Source organism: Pteronotus mesoamericanus, unplaced genomic scaffold (assembly GCF_021234165.1).
Source record: "Pteronotus mesoamericanus isolate MK-2021 breed Mesoamerican mustached bat unplaced genomic scaffold, CSHL_Meso_final contig_182, whole genome shotgun sequence".
In the NCBI taxonomy this organism is placed as follows: domain Eukaryota; kingdom Metazoa; phylum Chordata; class Mammalia; order Chiroptera; family Mormoopidae; genus Pteronotus; species Pteronotus mesoamericanus.
In genome coordinates this window covers 29005966-29029096 of record NW_026555078.1, presented here as the reverse complement: position 1 = coordinate 29029096, position 23131 = coordinate 29005966, and the positions used below count along the sequence as shown (strand labels likewise).

Sequence of the window (23131 nt, the reverse complement as noted above, 5' to 3'; positions counted from 1 at the left end):
TGACCCCTGTGAGAAAACAATCATACTCTCAGCCACTAGTCCTTCACTATGTGGACAATGACTTCCTGTTCCTTATCCAAGTTACTCACTCGCAGCCAGTGAAGTGCAAGAGCACTCACCCCAATATTTAGTGTTGAAGGTACAAGAGACGCTAAAGCATTCCCTCCCCTCATGTCACATTTGTCCTTTCCCATTGAGCAGAAAAGCAGGGCCACTACTGATAACAGAGAAATACCAAATGTGAAGTGCTATAATATCCCAAGGTCCTCATATGAATTCAGATTGCTCTCAAAAAAGTAGCGTTGCACATCCATTTTTGTGAATAAGTTTCAGAAACTTCTATAGGAAAAAAATAGAAACGCTGACTAAAAGTTAGGTTAAAGAGAGATTATACCAAAGAGAAAATGGTCAATGAGTGGCATTTTGGGGTTACACCCTTAGACAGTGGAGGCTCGGTTGTGCAAGTTGAGGAGAGAGCTTGGGACATAAGCTTTGGAGTCATGCAGTCATGCTGCCAGTAGGTACATAAGTGCTGGTATGTGCCAGGCACTGTGCCGGGCTCTGGGTCTGAGTCTCAGCTGTGTTTCTGAGTGTGTGGGTAGGCTAAGTCATGTTCTTTTTTCCTACAGCCTCCTCCTCTGAAAAACAATGATTAAGTCTAAACCACAGAGTTCTCGTGGAGCTTTAATGACAAAAGGAATATAAGGACTGCAGCATAGTTTCTGGCACATGCTAGTTGCACAATAAATGATAGGGACTTTTGTAGGAGTTAGGAGGCTGCGGTGGTACAGGAGAAAATGGTCAGTAGGAGGAACAGGGTGTTTTCAAGTGAGGTCAAGGGCAGAGTGTGAAAGGAGTCACAGTAGATAAAATTCTTTTCTGGAAGCTTCAAGTAGCAAGTTGTATTAAAGAGGGCACATGCTGATGAATTAGTCGAGGGTGGAGGCTGTGAGGGCACAGGAAGTTCTGTGGACCTGAGAGGTGGAGAATATCTGAGAATTCCCTCCAGTGCAGCACACCCAGGGAGCACTGAATAAAAGCTTAGCGAGTGGGTGCCATTTGTGGAGAGAATCCTTTAGGCTGGAGCTTCCCAACCCTGGCCTCACATCAGAATCATCTAAGGAGCATTTGGAAACCTCAGATTCCCAAACTTGCCCCCAGCCTGCAGAGGAGACTTCCTGGGATGAGGTCTGGGTGTCCTGAGACGTTGCGCTCTCAGGTGGTTCTCGGGCGAGACCAGATCTGTCGGAGACTAATGGCTGGTGACAGAAAGTCTAGTTGCATAGCCGCCAAAGAGGAATGAAATGGAGGTGGGAGAAGGCAATGGGACGCACCGAGGGGGCCCGCTGGTGTGCCGCAAAATGGTGGTGGCAGAAGGGGGTCAGTAGTTACTTTCACGCCACGGCTGGTAAAATCCAAGGATTTTAGTGTCTTGAACCCTTCTCTGCAAACTCTGAGTTTGGAAGACTCAGAACAGTGAAAGTAAGAGACTGAGAAAGCAAATTTTAAATGTGTTATCAAATTCAGACATAGAGATGAACTCTGTATAGCTCTGCCCCAGTGGGTTATATCTCTAGTGGGTTTATTGATGAAAAAGAATAGGAATTGGGCCAAGTATTTGAAATTAAGATCTGGAGCCTAAACTTCATTAAGTCCAATTTTCCAAAGCTCGTCACTCTCATTAGTGCTAGAATCGGCAGGCATATTGGCAGTGTAAATAAGCATTATCGCTAAATTGGATGTTTTGTTCCATTATAGCAGGCTTGGGGAAGTCAGTAAAACTACAGATGAGAGCTAGTATTTTTGCCCCATATTATGGTGATTCTCATAAGACATTTAATGCTGAAGTGATAACATTTGCTTTTGTAAGTGTTAAGAATTGCTTGCCAGAGGCATAAAATTCTTCAAGTTCAAGTAGCCTTCTGAGGGGAGATGGGAGAAATAACTGCTTTGGTACAAATACTGGGTCTGGTAGCAGCATTTCCTCCCAGTGCAAGAGCCTCCCTTTCAACCCCTCTGCTAATTGGGCACAAGCCAGAAAACCTAGTTAATAAATTCTGGACCTCCCACCTCATTTCTAATTTGTGAAAAGAGGCCCTTTTAATATTCATTTTCCCTGTATAGGTAAAGGGCCATTTCTATGACAGGATTCTGAATTAATTTCCCAACAGGCATCATTCTCCTCCACAAGAACTGTGACTCTAGGGTCTCTTCTTCCATCTTTTACAAAATGTTGTAGTTAATAAAGTTGTTCGTCTGAAGCCCCTCCAAGGACGAACACCGTTGAACCCTCAAGTCGCTCCCCTTGATGGAAAAGAGGAATAATATTTACATAATAAAGAGTCTCACTGTCTTCAGTCAATTTTCTTTTTAGAGAAAATGCTTCAGCTTTGAAGAGTCCCTTGTTTTCATGTCTGATTGTTTTCATGGGCAGAGCACAACGAGCTACAACAGAAATTGGAAAAGAAAGAGAGAGAATGTGACGCCAAGACCCAAGAGAAGGAGGAGATGATGCAGACCTTAAATAAAATGAAAGAGAAACTTGAAAAGGAGACCACTGAGCATAAGCAAGTCAAGCAGCAGGTGGCGGATCTCACGGCCCAGCTCCATGAGCTCAGCAGGGTGAGGACCAAGGGCTGCTGGGGCCCCTCATCCTTAAGCAGACAGCTCCTGACTGGGGCGAGAAAGCCTGAGCCGTCTCCTGGTTTCTCACAGTGGCTGGGAGGCTGGCTCCCTCTGCTCTCACACAGGCTGAGCACCAGAGGCGATTTGGGGTGTGCGCTTTTCAATGTTAATACAGATCCTCTAATATAGAGCAGAGTTAAAATGAAAACCGATTTCATGAAAACCAAACCAGTCAATGGTTCAAGAAGCGAGAGGCATGTTATCGCTTTGCAAACAAGCCTAGAGTGCCAAATACAAAGGTCTGACCCAATAGAGCCCACCAAGGCCTAGAAGGTCTATTTTCCTTAGTGTTCCTCAAAACCCACATTCTCAGAGGTGTGAATTTCTCTATGATTTGAGGCAAAGCATCAGACTCTCAAAACCATCCAATGAATTCACTCCTTCCACTGAATTTCTCTCTTTCTGTTTTCTCTCTGCAGAGGGCTGTCTGTGCTGCAATCCCAGGGGGACCCTCACCTGGGGCCCCAGGGGGGCCCTTTCCCTCCTCTGTGCCAGGATCTCTCCTTCCCCCTCCCCCGCCACCCCCTCCTCTCCCAGGGGGCATGCTTCCTCCTCCGCCCCCTCCCCTCCCTCCTGGTGGGCCTCCTCCTCCCCCAGGGCCCCCTCCCTTAGGGGGAATCATGCCGCCTCCTGGTGCTCCGCTGGGTCTGACACTGAAGAAGAAAAACATTCCTCAACCCACCAATGCCCTGAAATCCTTCAATTGGTCCAAGCTGCCCGAGGTAAGCCCTTTGCTCCGGTTGCCCCTCTGATGAATGGCATTGGCAGCTCGCTGTGCTGGCTAGTGTGGACGCGGGGTTCCCGCCCGCTCAGATATTTAAGGGATAAAGCTTCTGAAATATAGGACGTGTTGTTTGAAGCCAGCTCACTTTGCGCATCTGGTAGAATGAAAAATTGGAAATAGCAGCATTTGAAAATATAGCCATGCCTGTTCTTTTTGTGTGCAGCTGTAAACCCTAGCACTTACTAACTTAATGTTTGCAGAACAAACTGGAAGGAACTGTATGGACTGAAATCGATGATACAAAAGTCTTCAAAATTCTAGATCTTGAAGACCTGGAACGAACATTCTCTGCCTACCAAAGACAGCAGGTAACAGCATGTGCTCTCCAGATGCTACAGAAGGAAAAACACGTCCCGGTGCATGATCCCCAGGCCATCTGACACAACCATAACATGATAGGCATCTTAGTTCTCGGCTGTTCAGTCTACCCTGGCATGTTCCTGCAAGGCAGCATGGTGTATGTGTCCACACATGTGTGCCTGTCAGTGCATGGGTGTGTGAACATGTCGAAGGTATACATATATAAGCTGCTTCTTAGGGAGCTTCATACCCTGGTGGGTGTCCAAGACCTTGTCCACATGGGCAGAAGTTCTGTATATTAGTATCACTTGCACTTAGTCAAAATAGTGTTTATTTCTGAAGCCATTTTAGTTTATCTGACTTTTAAAAATATATATAGCAAATGATTATTATCAGAAATGGACTACTTGTCTCAAATAGGTGGAATCTTTAGAAACATGAAGGTTGGTAAATGACTAACGTTTGGCAGCTAGCTAGAACCTAGAGAGAAGTTGTTACTGTGTCCTGACTGTGATTGACTCAGAAGTCGATAAGACATTATCCAGGAAGCAAGACACTTTACCTTTGAAATAGAGTGTGTTTAGAGCCCTCCTGCAACATGTGCTCAGTGCAAACTCGGTTCTGATTGGCTACAAAGGGCCTCCTCTCTCTGCTGTCAAGGGAAGGTATTCCCTGGACTTTGACTTGGAGCCTTAGGATATTTTATCTGATCTCCTGGTAGATTCAAATAATTTCCTGACCTCATTACATGCCCTATTGATTTCCTACTTCAGTTTCAGTCGCTAATACTGGTCCATTTTGGTTGCTGAAGGTGAGGGTTTGGGAGGTAAATTAAAGGAAGGGAGAACAGCAGTTATTCCAAATGATGCTATTCAAGTCTGAGCATGCGGATTGCATTTATTATGAAGGCAGGTGGTTGAAAGACCCAAGTTTATAAGACTCATAATTAACTGGCTTTCAGCAGAAGGTGCACAAGGATGCTGCCAAAATGCTCTGGGACAAATATGTGGACAGTTCTCAAGAGCTCTGGGAGACAGGATTGCAGAAAGCCTGGCAACTGGGTAATTGTCTCCTAGCAACCAATCACTGTTTAAGTAATCAGTAGTCATTCTAGTCAGGAAAGACCAGAACATTTCAGTTGTACTTAACACTAAGTAGACTGGTAAGTAGAGTCATTTATGACATTTTCAATAGTACTTCCTAGAGAAAAATTTCAACACACCTGCTCGGCTTGATTCAAGTATGTTTCTTCTCTTTGTGCAGGAATCTGAGGTGAGAACTTCTAAACCATAAATATATTTCCCAAATTTAAGCCATTTAATTTACTGAATGTCAAGAGACAGAAAATCGAAAGATGCAGGCATTATAGTAGGAAGGCGTAGGACAGAATAAAGGAAACAGGGTGCCTGTCATTGAATGTCCCCTAGTCTCATAACTGATGACAACGTCAAAGACCTATGCATTTGCATTTTAGTCTTGGCAAACTACTATGTGATTATCACACTTGAACTGCTTTCTTTTCTACTCCCAAATGAATACTGGGAACCTATTTTTTTCTATGGTATCTCCTTTATTCCCTTCATAGTTAAAAACTCTGGTCAGAGTCTCGACTTCATCTGGTTGGGCCCAGTAAATTTCTCAGAGAGGAATGGAACACATGCATGCCACTGTCTGTATGCGTGCTACACAGAGGAAGAGTTCGGGGGAAAAGATCTCAAGTATCAGATCAGTTTAATTTAAGTGAACACAGATTAATCACATTTAGGAAAGATTTGATATAAATATATGTACAAACACACACGATATGTTCCATTGATTTGAGAAATATCCTTATCATTAAAAACAGGACAAATATTTATGCTGTCTGTTTTGTATATGAAGTACTTCAAATGATGCAAACGTATCAAACTGGCCTGTTGTACAGGCCTACAGTGCAACTTGGAGTATAAAAGGGAAGATGAGAGAAACTCTTAAATAGCCATAAGATAAACTAAAAGATGATAATCAAAATTGATAATCAGTTTGCTACTGTGTACAATATATACCGCTTCCAGTCTCATCAACTATAAAGTTTAGTTCTCAAGGAGCTCTCATACTTATTTTTTAATTTAGTCTTCACCCCAGTTCTATGAAGTGAGTATTATTCCTATTTCACAGAAAATAAAAAATGGCCCAGTGTGTACTCAGTGTCCAAACAGGTGACACAGTCAGGTATAGAAGTAGCATAATTCCTAGTTTCACGTTGTTCTTATGCGATGGTTTTACTCATTATGAAGGTCGGGTTTTGAAAAGGATTTTTACTTAACTGCAGTTTTAAGAACAAGACCATTCTTATTCAGGACCTTTTTCGTGTGTGTGTGGATACCAAAGTTGTACAGAGCTGATTATGTAAGCTTATATGCCACACGAAATGGAATTTAGTAGCGCACAGTTATTGCCCTGCTCACATTCCAAAAGTTCGTTTGAAAGTCAATTTCTTTAATCTCAAAACCCTTTTCTCATTAAAACTATATTATACAGACAGATACAAAAGACTTAATTTTATTATATAATGTAGAACATTGCATAATAATACTATTTCATATACAATGAAACACTCTTCATCGTGGTTCTGTTGGAAATTTTATCTTGAGATGTTATAAATTCATTCTCCCTATCCATGTAGTTGGACAGAGGGAAATGAACTTGACATTTGCCAAAAGGGAGTCGTATCTTTGTAGCAATAAATTACCAGCTCACTGTCTTCATTCTTCTCCCCTGCTGTTTGCCTGAGGACCCCCCGCTTCTTTACAGGTTCTATTGTCAGCACATAGAAAGCCTTTCTGCTCTGACTTTGGGCACAAAGGGTAACTGCTACCTCAGGCTCCACCGTTTGATCTCTCCAGCTAATATGTAATATACAAATCATTTTTGGGGTCCCTTTTGAAACTTTTAATGGTATCTTTTGATTTTTGTGAGTGGTCAAAGAATTTTTCTTTTTGTTCTTTTTACATTTCTTATTATTCTCTACATCTAGTTTCCACAGTAAAAAATTGTGATTTAGGATATTTATATCAGTATTCTTGGTCCTTAACTATGGCACATGAATGCCAAAGAGAAAATAGTAAATGATGGTTTTTCTTAAGACTAAAGTATAAGTTAGAGGTTCTATAACTGGATTCCAGGATAAGAGTTAATCAAATGCAGTTTATAAAAATATTAGTGTATGAATTTTTCTGGAGAGGGATCCCCATCTTTTACCAGATTTACAAAGGAATCTCAACCTCAAGAAGATTAAGAACCATTCATGTAAGGGTTATTATTATCCCAGAAGTGTTGAGTCATCATTTCATTGTGGAACCCTACCTGTAGGAAGCTATCAGTACTAGTTCTTGAAAGCGCAAGTCCCAACTTCCTACTTGTATTCAACTTCCGAAGCTCTCCATCGAAAATCATCTGGAAATATCAGACATCCTGTTTCGTGGCGCCAAATACAGAAGATTCTATCATGTTGGTCCAAGCCAGTTAGTGAAGAATTTAAACTTTTTTAATAAAAGAATGTTAGCTTATTTGAAGTAGTCCTGGAAACATTGTTATTTTTTATATACCCCATCTAATAAGCTTTATGATTTCATTTAAAATGTGATGATTCAAGGACTCTTAAAGAAGGGGAACTGCAAGGCTAACAAATTAACCAAACTCTCCCTTGGCATTCCTCATCCTCACCCCTGGAAAGATAAGATACATTACTTAGCTATTAACTGTTAACACTCACTGCTGCTGCCGATTACAAATAGATCTTGACCAACCGTCCTTCAGCTCAGTTGAAAGCAGAGCAATAGGAGAAAAAAAGAACTTGATCATCAGCTTGAAATATAAGATAGTTTTATGACAGCTTCCAAGTATTGAGCTCATCACTGTGTGTCAGGTACTGTACAAAATGCTTTACATGCATTATCACATTTTATCCTCACACTAATAATCCAGTTGTTGACCTAATGTTACAGACAGACTGAGTGCTGGTACACGTAGTTACTGATAGCTGCCTGATTCCATGGCCCATTGAGGGGTCAGAAATCTCAGTTTCTTGATAATGGGAATATAGGGAGATTTGCCAGAGAAGTTTCTTTTTTGAAGGCTAGGCAGTGGGAACCAGATCTAAATTCAACTAGCAGCCTGTCTCTTTGAGTGAGAAAAAGTAGGATAAGACCTCATGGAGTTCATGTTGTCATAGTTTTTTCTGCCCTTGAAAGGAGAAACTGCTTTTACAGAGAAAGAGTTCTAAGGAGCCGCAGAGTAGGAAAATGGACAATGACAACAAGGACAAAAGAAAACTGTGACATCAGAGGAGAAGAAAGTTTTCTCATGGTCACCAAATTATTTTTGAAATGCCATTCGAGAAAAGCAGTCCCTTCTTGTGTGGGTGGAGCCAGAGGAGGGCACATTTTGTTTCCCAAAAGAAGAATGACAAGAAACAAGCCATCTTTTCAAGGCTGGCCCTGGCGGTGCTGCCAGGACCGGTGAGGCCTTGAGGTGTTGGCTGAGCAAAGCTGGTTGTGCAAGTGGTTGGCCCGAAAGCTGAGGTGTGTTTTGCACACTGAAGCTGCATTTGTTCCATCATGGCAAAAAGATGCAAAGAAAGCTCTAACTCTCTTATAACTTGTCAGTTACTTCTTCCTCTTTTTCTTCTTTACTCTAAGTCTTTTTTTTTTTTCCTATGGACTACTTCAAGAGGCTATCAACTTTTGCATGCTTGCAACAGCCCCGAGGCAGTTGGGACAGGGCCACCGATGGCTGGACACCACATGAATCCCTTACTGTCTGGCAATTGTACCTTCTGTCTTTTTCCTCATACCTCCCCGTAGCACCTACAGGCATTGTTTGGATTCTGGAGAGGTACTGAGGGTCAATATTGGTGACCTATGTTGTCGAACCAGTCTTCTGTCTTTTCATAATCCTTTCTTATGATACAAGAAGACAGAAGATTACTTCCACCCTATATATATTGCTGGTAGTATATGACAATGAGAATAATTTCCTTAAGTTGATTCAATGATGTTTTTTAACAAGTGAAAGTCGTGTTGAATAAATGGAGCCCAGTGGTTCCTTCAAACAGGATGTGTTCCTTTCCCAGCTTGAGTCTTTCTGGAATGTTTTAAGCCCTTTCTATTCTAAACTTGATTTTCCACCAGTGAAAATGAGGCACAACACATGCTGTCTTCTTTCTCTGGCCTGAGTGCTCAGCACCACGCCCTTACTTGTATTTTCAGCCAGGCTCTCTCATCTCCATTAACGCTTGTTGCTGCCCCGAGGGGCATAAATCACCTCTTAACCCCATGTCACTGATTTCCTTGTCTTTCACAAATTTGTTGCTGTGATCTCTGAACTGCATGTATCTGATTTGCCTTTTCCATGCCTCTGCCATGGCTGTAGGATTTCTTTCTGAACAGTAACTCCAAGCAGGTAAGTGCACTACTACGTAAACCTTGCTTAGTGTAAATTTCCTGGATCAACGTAAGCTGGGAAAGTCTCATTATCCCGTTTTGTTCAGATGGTGTAATGTAGTGTCTAGGTAATTTCACACTGCGTTTCAACTCTTAACTGAAATTTCATCAAGACAAAGGACAGTTGTTAAGCTTGTTCACATGGTGCTTCCTACTATAATGTCCACATTGTCTTTGTTTTCTAAATGGTTATCAATTCCAGAGCTCCTTGTTTTCCTTACATTTTTTTAAATGCCATGATCCATTTTTAAATGGATTTGGACCTCTAATAAAATCAAACTTGCTATTTTTCAAGTTAATCTACGTTTTTACCTTTATATCCAGTTTACTCAAACAGTAGCATATGTACTTGTTTTGTGCTTCACCACAAGCTATGACTGGCCATCCTTGTTTACAGCTTGCTGGTCAGCAGCAGAGTGTGCAAGTAGTGGTTCGCTGTTAAGTAGTCGAACTAAGGCCTGAGCTGTCCCTCAGGCTGCAGGGTAACGAAAGGTACCGTGTAGGCTTGGGAGCTTCCTGTTGCACATGAAGATGTTTGGGAGTCTTTTTTGTTCAGCTTTCTGAGTGTTCAGGACACAAATGGTTCTGGGGTGCATGTGCCCTGCAAATGGCTGGACCGGCAATGGCAGGCCTCAGCTGAGCCTGATTCATAATGACAGTTCTGTCTGCTATGTATTGGGAGCTGGGGGACAAAAGAAGGGACCAGTCACTGGTAATTTATGCATACTTAGCATCTTCAACTTAGAAGCACTTTGTTCTTCCAGATAATGCTTTTTCAGATGTGGGTGGTCAGCTTTTCTTATTATTTCCCTTTGTCAACTAGATTTTTGTCTTTGTTTCAATTCCAGCACCTCCCTACACTCCCCCCTCACCACCTCAGTTTCGTTGTATATATGGATGTGTGTGTGTGTGTATGTGTGTGTATGTGTGTGTACTTAGAAAATATAAAGGAAAAGTGTGTGTCTGAGGTCACAATGCCCCTGTTTGACTCTGATGGATTTCTTTCATGCTCTTATAGAAAGAAGCAGATGCCATCGATGACACACTGAGTTCCAAACTTAAAGTTAAAGAGCTTTCGGTGATTGATGGTCGGAGAGCTCAGAATTGCAACATCCTTCTATCGAGGTATTGTTGTTGAATAAACACTTTTGGTAGGACTAACTTCTCTATCGTGTGACTTCAAAACACATGTTTTTAACTTGTTCTTTTAGCCGGACTCTGCTGAGGTGCCGTTCTCCAGACGGTCCTCCCTCTGAGGTGAGGGCAGCTGCGGTGCTCACTTTCCCCCGTGGAATCTATCAGAGCTGGCTGCCTGCTTTCTTAGAGTGTAATTTCCGCAGGCTCCTAAACTTAAAAAGCAGAGCATTCAAAGTCAATGTTTGTGTTTGTTTGTTTGTTGGTTGGTTCCCAGGTAGCCTGTAAACTAGACTCTACTTTTATTTATACTTCTTGGCTTCAGAGTTATTTTGGCTGTTGAGAAACATTGTCACAGAATCAGAGCCAACGATGAAGCCTCTTTTTTTATTTTTCTTTTGGTAATAAAGTCATCTTTTTATACTTCAAGGTTATATATATTTCATACTCTTTCTGAACAGTTTTATGACTAACAGAATATGTAAATCCAAACCTCAATGAAATGCTAATTTAGTCAGTTCAGCCCTGTTCAGAAATCTTTCTTATAATTAGTGAACCATCACCACCTTGGAGCTTGAAAAAAAGAAAGGAAATTTGGGAGCCCGGAATCTTGATTGTCACTGCGTGTTGTCTTGGGCATTTCAAGTAGCCTATCTGGACCTAGTTTCTTCTTCTCTCTGAAAGGGACTTTCTCATTAGGCAAAGATACCTAATGCTTATAGGTGAATGAAGAAGAACTTGGAGGCTGTAAGTGTAAATCCCACTGGTTACGTCTGAGAAAGAATGTTGTATATGCCTTGGGGCTGGTATAAGGTGACTTCTCTTTCAGGGAGAGTAAGGAGGGAAAGTAGTAGTCAGTTTTCTGAGGGTCTTAGAGTAAGTTTCTTTTAACACAAAGCTGCTGCTTGGTTTTCAGCATGGAAGCTTGATCGCTGGCCAGATATATATTACTTCAGGGACCAAATGTTTCTTTTAGTGAAAAAGAAATTGAAGCCTAGTGAGATCCCTGAATTTTAAAACAACTAGTAAGGTAACATGAACCACCCTGTTGGCTAGCATTTCATTTCTGTCTCTGGAAGAAAGGAGACTGTGTGAGGGCCCCACCCTGCGCTTATCGCAGCTGTAGCTCCCTGGCCACGTGTTCAGGAAGACACACTGAAAACAGTCGGAGGTTCTCTTGTTTTCCCTCTAGTTCTCTTGTTTTTCCTCCGTAGTGTACACACTGTTTTATTTCAGTTTCTTTTTGCAAATAACATTCTTAACGGCAAAATAAAATGAAAATTGGGGGAAAGGTTTACTTTAATTCTAAAATTTTTTTCCTATATCTTCTAGAGGAATACTTTAAAACAATTTGACAAAGGGAGCTATCACTCTTGGATTTCTGTAATATTTAAGTGCTCAAAGGAGTATAAATTAATTTGTGACCCAGTTCCTTACAGGAAGATTATTCTCAGTACTAGGTGCCAACTAGGGTAATTAACACTAGTTACAGATAAGGTTACATCTCTTGTTGGCAAATTTCCCATCCCATAATTGAAGGAATTATTTCATACTTGTGGTATGTAATTCCCTTGTTACCTCAAAAGGGTCAGAGTCTAAAGTGACTTAGAACTTGAATGTGTCTGAACTCTCTCTCTAGAAGACAGTTTTAAGAACTTGCCTCGTGTTTGTTAGATTACCTATTAAAATCCAATTTAATGAATAAGTGCTATTACAATGTGCATAATTAAAAGTTATTGTGCATAACAGAGTCATTTTGAGTCTCAGTTGACCTAATGGTAATTGAGCTTTATTGATCAGGTTCTCAAACCTTCCCTCCCACAGAGGATTCATTAACACATGCTTTTCTGCTCAGTGATCAGTAGGTTTAGCTCTCTCCTTAGGACAGCACGGGGCTGACAGGCTACATATGCGACAGTAAAGGTAACAGAAATCAAGCAGGTTTAATTTTAATTTATTTTTTTCATTTAGGTCTTTTAGCCAGTCAGCAGTTTTCCTTGCTTTTGTTCTTCCCTTTTTGTTGGCACTGCGTTCCTACCCACTGAAGGAGCAAGGGGTTTACGGGAGGGCTACCTGAGATCTGTGAGAGCACGTTTGATACTTTTTTCTTAGAGAGTTACCGCTCTGAAGCATCTGTTTGCCTGGCACTCTGCCAGGTGCCATCGGATGTACCCACACTTGAGACCGCATGGCTGCCTTGGGAAGTTCATGGCTGACTGGAGAGGAAAGATGACCCAGGCGAGATGGCTTGTGAACAGTTCAGGGCTTCGACTGGTCTGATTGGCAGGAGACAGGAGCTCAGCCAAGTGTGAGGGGCACTGGCAGGGTTTCCTACAGTGGGCTTCAAAGGGCGATAACAGTTATGTGACCGGGGCCGGGGGGCGGGGGGTGTGGAGGCCGTTCCAGGGAGGCGTTGCCGCAGGATAAAAAGGACCGAAGGGGTATCAGCTGCTAATGACGAGAGCCCTGTAACTGCAGCAGACCGCTCTCACTTGGATTGAATGAGACCAGGCAGGAGGGCCTGCAGCCTCGCCCGGGGCCTTCGTGAGGACAAGGGTCGGCCCCAGATCGAGCCATGCCCTCCTCATCTGTGAAGTGGAGATGAGGCAAGTGGTCACCTTGCAGTGGGCTTGGGAGAATTAGACCCGGCATCATGTTTGTCATATGTGGTAGTTGCTCAGTCAGTGGCCTGTTTATGTGCCTCTGAGATCAGAAATCGGTGCAGTTTGTTTGGGAGGAGATCACTTTGTTTTAATAAAATTGCAAGTTCGATCCCTCAACGGTTCTCAGGGTGGGTTGGAATGGGTCAGGAACTGGGGGCAAAGGCGGCCAGCAGGTGGGAGGCGCTTCCTTTTGACCAGGCAAGGCCTGGGGAGGGACAGAGCTGAGAGGGATGAAGAGACTCTGAACAGGGCGCGGGGGCTGATTCTGTGCATGGGGACAATGAGTGGGAACGTCTCCGAGTTGGTGTCAAGATTTCTTACCATTCCCCAATCACTGTCTGTCTTCTTTTCTGCTTATTTCATTCCAGAAGGATGGCAACTGTTCCTTATCTTGCTGACTAGGAATTGAATTCCCAACAATGCAGTCATTACACCAAATTTCACCACAGCGAAATGTCTGGTGTTTTCCATTTTAATGAGTACATATGTTCACAGTGTTTGGTTATCCTTAAAAGCCCTTCGCACCCACACACACTACAGGAGTCAGTGGTTGGGGACCCTTCGGTCAGAGGCGCCTGCCACAGCCTGGCCTGAGGCTGGGCAGACAGTCAGGAAGAAAGCCCTTCCCATCCCGGGGCTAAGCAGGGGGAAGGCACAGGCCCTTTTTAGATGCTCACAGCATGAGTGGCCAGGGTTACTCGAGCTCCCAGTGAGAGAGTGCCTGGAAGGTAGGAGTTTGAATCGGAAGCTCCCAGCCACCAGGGACCCTGCCTTTCACAGGCTTGAGAAGAGAGTGGAATGAGAGCTCATTCCTCAGGCCCTCGGCAGAGTGAGCAACAGCTTTTCTGCTGCATGTCTGTGGGCGACATGTGGCAATCTAAAATCCACGCGGCTTCATTCCCTACAACAGGCCTCTCCCTTCCAAAAGGGGGGAAAAAAATAAAAGAGACAGAAGGAAACCTGGAAGCCAGTTCATGTTGCAAAATGAACCCACCCAAAAAACACTTTTATAAAGCGTCCTGCCATTCTTTTTTTCCAGATGCTCACTTAACATGGCAGCCAGGGTGTAGTAAACCACAAAAAGCTACTTTAAAGTAGGAGGATTTGGCTTAAATCCACTGAAGCAGAGCTAAGGCTGATGTAGCCATCCATCCCTAACTTACTGTAATTACGCCTGGATGTTTCAATTCTCTTGGCACATTTTTGAAATACTTGAATAGAGCAAGGTAGATTTAAATACTGTTTTGAAATGGCCGGTTTGTTTCCTGCCTTGTAAAGAAAGCTGAAGTGGATGTCTCAGAAGTTGCCACCCTGCAGCACACCAGAACACTGCCAAGCTTTAAAAGCAATTAAAAGGTTAGAACTGGTAGGGTCCTTAAATTACAGAGATTAGCAGCTCATTCTGTGAATGACAGATGATACTAAGAACTCAGCAACCTATGGAACCATCCCGGAGGGCGGCATACCCTTCTCCTCTTTCCCCAAAGGTACAGTTCCTTTGTCTGCTCCAACAGGCCACGTGCAAGGCAGTATGTTGACAGGTAGATTTTCTTAAGTACTATCCATTAAAATCTCAGGTCTCTTTGTGGGCCACATTAAGAGAAAGCAAAATTGTCATGAATTAGAGCTAGTGTTTAGTCCAGACAGCCTCTCAGGGGGGTGGGGGGGGGGAGTTGAGGAGCATAAATATATACAATTTCAAAAGCAAGAAGTTCTGCACTCCATATGGGGAGCTAATGAAATGCAAATCTGATACTTCAAGTATTGTTCTCACTCTGATTTTCAGCTCTTTTTCTTTTAAATGCAAAACAGAAGGACTCAGCAGAACTGTACCATAAAGTGGTTTCTTCAGCTTAGTGTGAGAAAGACACAGAACTAATTTATTTTTTTCTTATAAGCGGAGCTTTTCTCATGATGACTACAGGCGTTTGCACAGCCAGTTGGTTTTCATTAGTGGCCGTTGCAGCCTTCCCTGGCGTTCTTCTTCCTCGGCCTTTCAGGGCCGCGCCGCGGTGTTTGCGCTTAACTGACTCAAGAGCCTTTGGTGTCTGGGAACCGAGGGCGACCAGGACGTTTATGGTGGAGGCCTCGGTGCTGGGATACGGGTATTTTTCTGTCATACATTTTAACTTGCCTAACTGCTCCATTTAAGTTTGGGGCTTTTCCACCGTGATGTTTTAGTGAACATCAAATTTACAGGTCACTGACTGTCCCCGGGTGACTGAAACAATCCGGGAAGTCTGCTCAGGGCCAGGGTTGCTGTCCACAGCCCAGGAGTTCTGATGGTACCACAACGTGACCAGGCAATAGAATAGGCCTTATTTTATTTTATTTTATTTTATTTTATTTTTATTTTTAGAACATAGACAATTGGGCTTGCTGCCTTCATGCTATATTTGGATATGAAAACATGAAATAGAAGAGCATGATATTAGTAAAGTAGGATTCCCAGATGAAACAACGTTCAGTTTAAATGGCAGGATGGATGGTTTTAACAAGATCCTGTCCAAGTCTAGAGGAAAGGGCGCGCGAGAGGTGCCGAGGGCAGGCTCCGCGGGCGTTCTGTGCTCCCCCTGTAGCCTCTGTGTCCAGCCCTGCTCTCATCCAGCCCCCTCGTGTATCGTGTGCTTTACATACTCTTGCGTCCTGAGTGTTTCAGCTTATCATTTGATTCTCTCAAACATTTTACTCACCGTTAAAGTAAATACCACATCTTCTCATTCTTTTTAATACTCCCAGGCTTAATGGATAGTGTATGGAGAGCGGAAACTATGATGAAATAATCGGTATAAGAGTACTTGGGGGATTGTTCATCATAACCCTACTAAGCCCTGTTGAATGATCAAATAACTGCATGTGACTGTTAAGGTTCCATAAGTATAGCTACCTTTTTTCCTCTGGTATAGAAAAATCTCCCTCATAGAGTGTATTATACAGTGTATCGAGCCCTTCTATGGCCAGGCACCACGCTAAATATTTTACATATACGAGTATTATTTCACTTTACACACATGCTCTCCTTTATTTAGATGTAGTTATTATTATCTTTGTTTTATAGATGAGGAAACTGAGGCTAATGAAAAACTTTCTTCAAGGTCACATTTGCCAAGAAATGTCAGAGCCAGGGTGGGGCCCAGCCTGGCTGATGCCAGGACTCTGGCCTCAGATGTCACATTTGAGGGCTGTACATCTTGCTCTGTATTTGTGCTTGCGTCTTTCTCTCTAGTCCTAAATGTTATTCTTCTTGAAGATCACAGACTAGAAGAACAGATCAAATGACATTAAAATGTCACATTAGTGGGGGCTTATAAGGAAGTGAGTTTTTAAAGTATGGGTCTAATATTTGAAAATAAAAGAATAATTCTACTGTTACAGCTAATAATCTGATTAAAACATTTTTGCCCTGGTTATGACTATTGGTTGTATCTACTAAAAACACATTTTTCTTTTTTAATTTCATGGCTTTATAGTCAACACTCTGGTGTCCTGACATAATCAATACGTCCTTAATTTTATTAGGAAATCATATAAATTTATGGTACACAGAAAACAGATTTGTGTTTTTGCTTAAGTCCTTCCCTATGAGATATTTTAGGAGAACAATATTTATACGAAGAATTTGAGACTAGCAATCAAGAATGTTGGGTTTGTGTAAGATACTGCCACTTTCTATATATGTGACTGTGGGCAAATTGCCTAACTATGCTGAGTCTCAGTTTCTTCCTTTAGTACAAAAAAAAACAATCATCACAGCTATTTTGAAGTTCAGAAGAAATAACATGGGAAAACTCAACTAGGAAGTGCTTGTACATTTTATTTTGTATATTAACGATTCAATTTTTTTAATAACAAAAATTCTGAACTTATTTAAATCCATTTTTAATATAACCGCAAGCTTTCAACACTCCTGGTGTATAATCAAATTAAGATTTTACTTTTCCTCTTTCACCAGCAATTCATGGATACATTAAAGAAAATGGTGTGCATGGGTGTTGCCCCGCCCCACCTGCTAATCCCTTGCTTGAGGAAACTAAACGATAGAACATAACAGCTTTGTTCACTGTGTCAGCAGAGCATTACAAAGCCCTGAAAGAATGTGAAAGCCGTTTCAAAAATACTATTTTTAGGTGCAATATTGTCAGGAAATAAGCTTTCACTGAGAGATTTTCGAGCAAAACAGTACTTGAAAATCAGCAGCTGGAGTAGCAAAATGAATGATCTTCCATTAAATTTTAATGTGCGAGCCAGTATCATTAACAACAAAAATAAAATATTCTTTTTCCAGGTTGAAATTATCCAATGATGAAATCAAACGGGCAATTCTAACAATGGACGAGCAAGAAGATCTTCCCAAGGACATGTTGGAACAGGTGAGCTGCCAGACATACCTCAGAGCGCAAGTGACAGCTGACTTTCAGCAGGGAGTGAGAGTGAGAAAACCTGGTTGTTGCTGATAGAAGGCTCCTTCATCTCTGAATGGAGGAGGTTGAGCCCAGGTCCCATAGGGTGCTATTAGGAAATTATATGACTTTATTCTCCCCGTGTTCCTCAGAATGACTGGTGAGAAGTAAGGTAACAAGTTTGTCAAATGCCCAGGATCCACAATGCCAGCTCTGTCCCTCATGCTGCTGCTAAGTTATTATGCCTTTGTAGGTCATAGGCATCTGTTGGCTTTAGTGGAAAATCTTTTCCACAGGAATATTAAGAATCTCACTAGCACTATGAGATCACACGTGTGTCTCGGTCTTGGCTCGCCATTCTCACAACCACAAAACCCCCGTTAAACCCCCAGCAGTGTCATCTACATCTAAATACTCATATGTCATAAGGTGGGGTTTAAATTCTTTGGGGCTCAGCCTCACCTCTAAATCGCACAGCACCCTTGTGTCACAAATGGCAGTACGTTCATTTGCCAGGACTAGCAAGGATGGGGCGGGTTTACATACAGTCAGCACGCACCTTGTTCATGGTATTTGGAGATAATTTGTATTATCCTTGGCAGGCAAGTCGAGTGGGGTGACCTAGCCTCCCTCCATGCAGTACTTCTGTAACGCGCTCTGTGCGGCCCCTCCAACTATGTCATGTATTGTTCAGCAGCTTTGTTCATTTGCCCCGCAAATGACAGTGTTGTTAACTAGCAGGTATCCTGGGGATTATCGCCTGTCTCTTGTTCTGGCGAGATAGTCTCCGAATGCTCTAAGACTGTTCTGTCTGCTTGTCTCATTGTCCTGGGGACAGAATCATATTTTGAGTGACTTTGGTTATGGGGTCCGTGTTTGTTGGAAGCAAGTACACTTAAGATTGACTTGGACACAAACAGTCACGATTCCAGGCTGAGCTTGAGGGCTTGACTGGAGGCATGCTCAGCTCCCAGGAGCAGAAGAGGAGAATATTTAGTGTTGCTGACAGTGATCCTGGGTGGCGAGACTGCTCCAGGTGGGGCGTCTGTCTGTGTGTACATTTTTAATAGTTCTCACTGATGTCCTGATAGGCCTCAGACACGAAGCAGGGGGAACGGTGGGTACACTGTCACCGCAACTGAATGGACCTGCCCCCCCTGAAGCCACTGTAGCTGCAATTGTCCTAGGTGAAAACCCTCACACTTAGCCATGAGAAAACTTCGTGCTGGCCTTTAAAGTTTGATTTGGTTGTCAAAATAGTTAATTATGACATTTCCAAGTCTGTTGGGATGTTCTGTATGTGAATAGTTTATAAGTAATTCCTAAACCTCAGATTCATTTTTCAGAGAATTTTATAGCTCCTCCACCTACTCCTCCTTCCCCCGCTGTATACCAGTCAGGGCAGCCTCTGCCCCTCCCAGCCCCCAGTGGCCGGCACCGCAGTTGCCTGCACCGGAAGGTGCTTGCCCGGAGCTGAGAGCTGTGCGGAACGCTGCCTTGGTCTTTAGGCCTTCAGCCCCTATTGACAAGGTCATGTGTTTAACATTCCACAAGATCTGTTTACTGTGAAATTGCATCCAGCAAAATTCCTCCTTGAGGGAAAGGATTTCAGAATATTGCCAAAAGGGCTTGCAGTGCAAATAGAATGTACTTCAAATAAATACAAGGAAGAAAATCAGTCTACTGAAGCAGAATCTGGCCATTAGGGTGCTTTCAGCCTGGCATCTCCAGTGATCCTTTGTCTCACGCTCTGCTCATCTCTCATGCTCTTCCTTTTCCTCCTGATTCTGCCATTTCTCCTCTGTTTTCTTTTCCTTCATACAGCACTCTTCCCAGACAAGCACTGAAGCCACCGTCTCTTCCCTCTTCTCTCTGATTTGCGTTTGAGCCATATTCATTTCCTCCTCTCCTGCTGCTTTTAGCTACTGGGCTCAAAGTTCAGATGAGATCAACACACTCTTTTTTGGTGTTTGTCTAACACTCTTTTAAAACTATCCATGCACAGTCTGTTGTTTGTCTGTGTTTTGAGAAGGACTGAGCCTTTAGCATGTTCCTCTTCCTATTTTTTTTGTACATAAGGATAGAGGGTTTAGTGAGCGGGTTATCCTGAACAGGGGCCTCTGGGCTCGGCTTAATGAGTGGGGGCAATACCTAAGACTAGAACTGAAATGTCTTTCCCAGTAGGTAAAACTCCACATTACAGGGGAAAAACAAGCCTTTTTTTCTTTCTCCCTTCTTCCTTGCCCTTGCCTACTACCTTCCCTCCCTGCACTGAGGAAAAGCAAGAAGATTCTTGTCCTGTCCGCTGTCACTGCTTCAACACCGGAACATGAATGACCAGAAGCCATCAGGCCACCAGACCTCTGAACTCCCTGGCATGCGCATCCATCTCCCCCACCCCTTCCACACCGTTAGGAAGGAGGAGTGTCCCTGGTCCGTCCCATCCACCTGCTCAGGGACCTGGCCGGATCGGAGACCCTGCCCCTCTCCTGGATCTTTCCCCTCTCCCTCTTGACGCATAACTTGTTCGAATCTCAGCTTCTCTCTCTCTCTCTCTCTCTCTCTCTCTCTCTGTGGCCCCGCGCGCGCGCGTGCACACACACACACACACACACACACACACACACACACACCCCTCCCCCCCCTTAAGCCCGCACATCCCCATCCAGCTGCTGTCCTCTCTCTTTGGGCACAGCCTAAGTTCTTGAAAGCCTGTCCCACTCACCTCCTATTGACTCTTCAACTCCCTGCAGTCTGTCTCCCCCACCTCCCTGAAGCTGTTCTCACTAAGAACACACGAAGTCCTTGTTGCTGAAGCCAGGGGGCACTTTGCAGTCCTTATCTTCCTGGATTTCTTGGTGGTGTGTGACAGTGATGGACACTTGCTTCCTGATGATACGCCTTCTTCCTTTGGTCCTGTGATTCCACGAAAGCCCCTCTTGCCTCCTTTGAGGTTCCTCTTCTTGGCCTTGCCCCTTAAATGCTGGCTTCGCTGGAGCCCTGCTTTTTCTCTCTTGACGGCTGTCCAGGTTGCCTCACTCACGTGCGTGCATGTTACAGCCAGCACCAAGGCTTTGTCTTCAAAACAGGTTAGGATTTCAGACCCATCGGTCCACCTGCCTACTAGAAATCACTACTTGGCTCTCTTGCCAGTATTTCAAACACTACACTCACCTTCCCCCTACACACCCTTCCTCAGCCTTCTCTCTCGGGTTTTCTGTTACACTCCGTATACATTGCTGCCTAAGCCAGAAGCCTGGACCTCATCCTTCTGACTCCCATCTACCATAATTCATCCATCCACGAAAGCCAGACCAGTTCTGTTCAAAACCCCGGAAGAGCTCTAGATTCTCTCCACCACCCAATCCAGGCCACCATCATCTCTCACCTGGATTACTGCCTCAGCCATCTAATCACAACCCCCACAAGCTTTCAGTGCCTTCTCATTCTGGCTCCATTCTTCAGGCCCAGTAACCTTTTTGAAATGCAAATGTATTCCTCTACTTAAGATTTTCAGTTTATCCGAGTACCCTCAAAATAAAGACTGAGCTTCTTCCGAGGCCTGTGCTACCCCCTGACCCTGACCCCAGCTTCCCTCCTCCACTGTCCTTGCCTGTGCCAGACCCCGGCACCTGATGCGCCCTCTGCTGGAATATATTCCCAACCTCCTGTCATCCACCTCCTCCCCTGTAGTTCCCATTCTCTTCCTCTGCTGGTCACATCCATACTGCCTGCCGTTTCTGAGATGCCCTTATTAAATGCAACAAACATTTGAAAACTTGCTAAATGGAGCACCCAATGGTAGCATCAAATTTTGTGAAGAATCCTGAGGTCCATGGGGTCAGTGTAATTTTTTTTTAAATGTCCACAGACATTTGATCTAGGAAACAGCACACAGGCCTGTGCGTACCCACACGCATATTCATTCCTTTAAAGGAGATCAGACATACACAGAAGTGTTCTTTCTACTTTAACTGTTAGTGCTATTTCTTCCACATTCCATACTCATTTCTTCCTCCAAAATAAAATATGGACTTAAAAACTTTAAATCCCATTGCGTTCCTCTCATCCAACTCTGCATGGAGCAAAAAAAAAAAAGGGGGGGGGGAGGATTAGATAAGCCAGGCACGCAAACTGAATGGAAAATACACATAGAATAACTCGTTCCAGCATGATGTAATAGGAATACGCGGGGAGTCAGGAGACTGGTTCTATTTCTGATGATGACACATACCCACTTTGTAATGCTGGGTGAGTTTTTTACTCTCTCCGGACCGCATTTGTAGCATCTTCTAATGAGAGGGTTGAATCTCCAAGGGCCCCTAATGGTCCGTGTAAGTAGATCCTGGCAAAGGACCGCCACAATTCTGATTTGAGAGGCAGTATAATCACTGGTGAGCAGAGCTTCTAAATTAAACAAAAGTTAAAATCTCATCTTGGGACAAATTATCTGAAAAGGGTGAAAAATTACTGAAGTTAATTAAGTTAAAACCCTTACTTTTAATATTTTTGTGTACTTTTTAGCTCTTGAAATTTGTTCCTGAAAAAAGTGACATTGACCTTTTAGAGGAGCATAAACACGAGCTGGACCGGATGGCCAAGGCCGATAGATTCCTTTTTGAGATGAGCCGGTGAGTTTCAAGATGCTTTAAAAAGTAAAGATGACTCTTACCTTCCTAAGGAAGTTAAACTTTTGATTCATGTTGAATTGTTTGATTTAACTTGAAGGCTTTTTGAGATTCCGGAATCATTTTGAGTCTTGAGTTGTGTGGACTTTGTTTGAGTTCTGTCCGTGGGTAAGATAGGGTCAGAGTTTCTTCACAATTATCTCTGTTTCTGGGCCTTTGTGACTCATGAGCTTTGACCTATTCAAGTCATACCTTTTCCTGGGTCTAGTCAGTGTCATTCTCCTCACTTCTTTGATTTGGGGGGATTGTATCTCCTCCTACTTCCTCAGCGCCTCAAGGTTATTATAAAACAGAAAACAATGAGCGGGCTCTGTGACGTCACCCCGGAGCCCACATAACTGAAAGGCCGGGGTCTGGATGTCAAGTCGTGACATGTGCAGACATCACTAATCGATCATGGCATTCTCCCCACAGAGCCTCGGCAAGCTTTCTCAACCCTTCTCCAGAAGTCCCTGAGGCAGCCACTGCTTCTTAATTGAGTTTGGCATGTGAGCTGAGTGCCTTTGCCATCCCAGGCCGAGCTAATTGATTCCACATCAGAGAAGGATCAGTGGTCCTGAAACTCTAAGTCAACCCCGGGGCAGAGCTCTTCCCAAGTGCAGAAGGCCAACAAATGTGGCCAAGGTGGACACACCTCTTACCCCATGTTTCTGCCCTCTGCGGACTTACTTTTGCTGTTGTTCTACATCAGCTTGCCCACTGCAGTAGGACAAGTGATGGTTTTGAAGTTTTGGCAGGTGCACCCAGCAACCTGTGTGCAGACAAACCTGACGGCCGCCCGCAGTAGGTGCCACTTAGTAATTCCCCAGATCTTTGCATGCGTCTCACTTGATCCTCCTGTCAGCCCTGCCAAGACAGCTGTGAGGTCCAGAGCTGTTCTCTCCCCTTTCACAGAGGAGTTAAGCTACCTGTTCCAGGTCACTTACTAAACCTGGGCTGCAAACCCAGGTCCATCTAATTATATAGCATAGTTTTGAAGGAGGGGCTGATCCCT

At 43.6% G+C, this 23131-nt stretch overlaps 1 protein-coding gene across 2 annotated transcripts in view; it reads left to right on the top strand.

Moving 5' to 3' along the window:
- The window catches only part of DAAM1 (dishevelled associated activator of morphogenesis 1), a 149801-nt gene that overhangs the window by 110849 nt on the left and 15821 nt on the right, over positions 1–23131 (top strand). The window contains exons 13-19 of one of the 2 annotated variants that reach the window (XM_054567490.1): positions 2435–2622; positions 3105–3407; positions 3670–3777; positions 9182–9211; positions 10271–10377; positions 17335–17419; positions 21974–22080. In XM_054567490.1, coding sequence (XP_054423465.1) covers positions 2435–2622; positions 3105–3407; positions 3670–3777; positions 9182–9211; positions 10271–10377; positions 17335–17419; positions 21974–22080 — 928 coding nt within the window. The remainder of the gene's footprint in view (positions 1–2434; positions 2623–3104; positions 3408–3669; positions 3778–9181; positions 9212–10270; positions 10378–17334; positions 17420–21973; positions 22081–23131) is intronic. The other variant, XM_054567491.1, reaches the window with a different exon arrangement.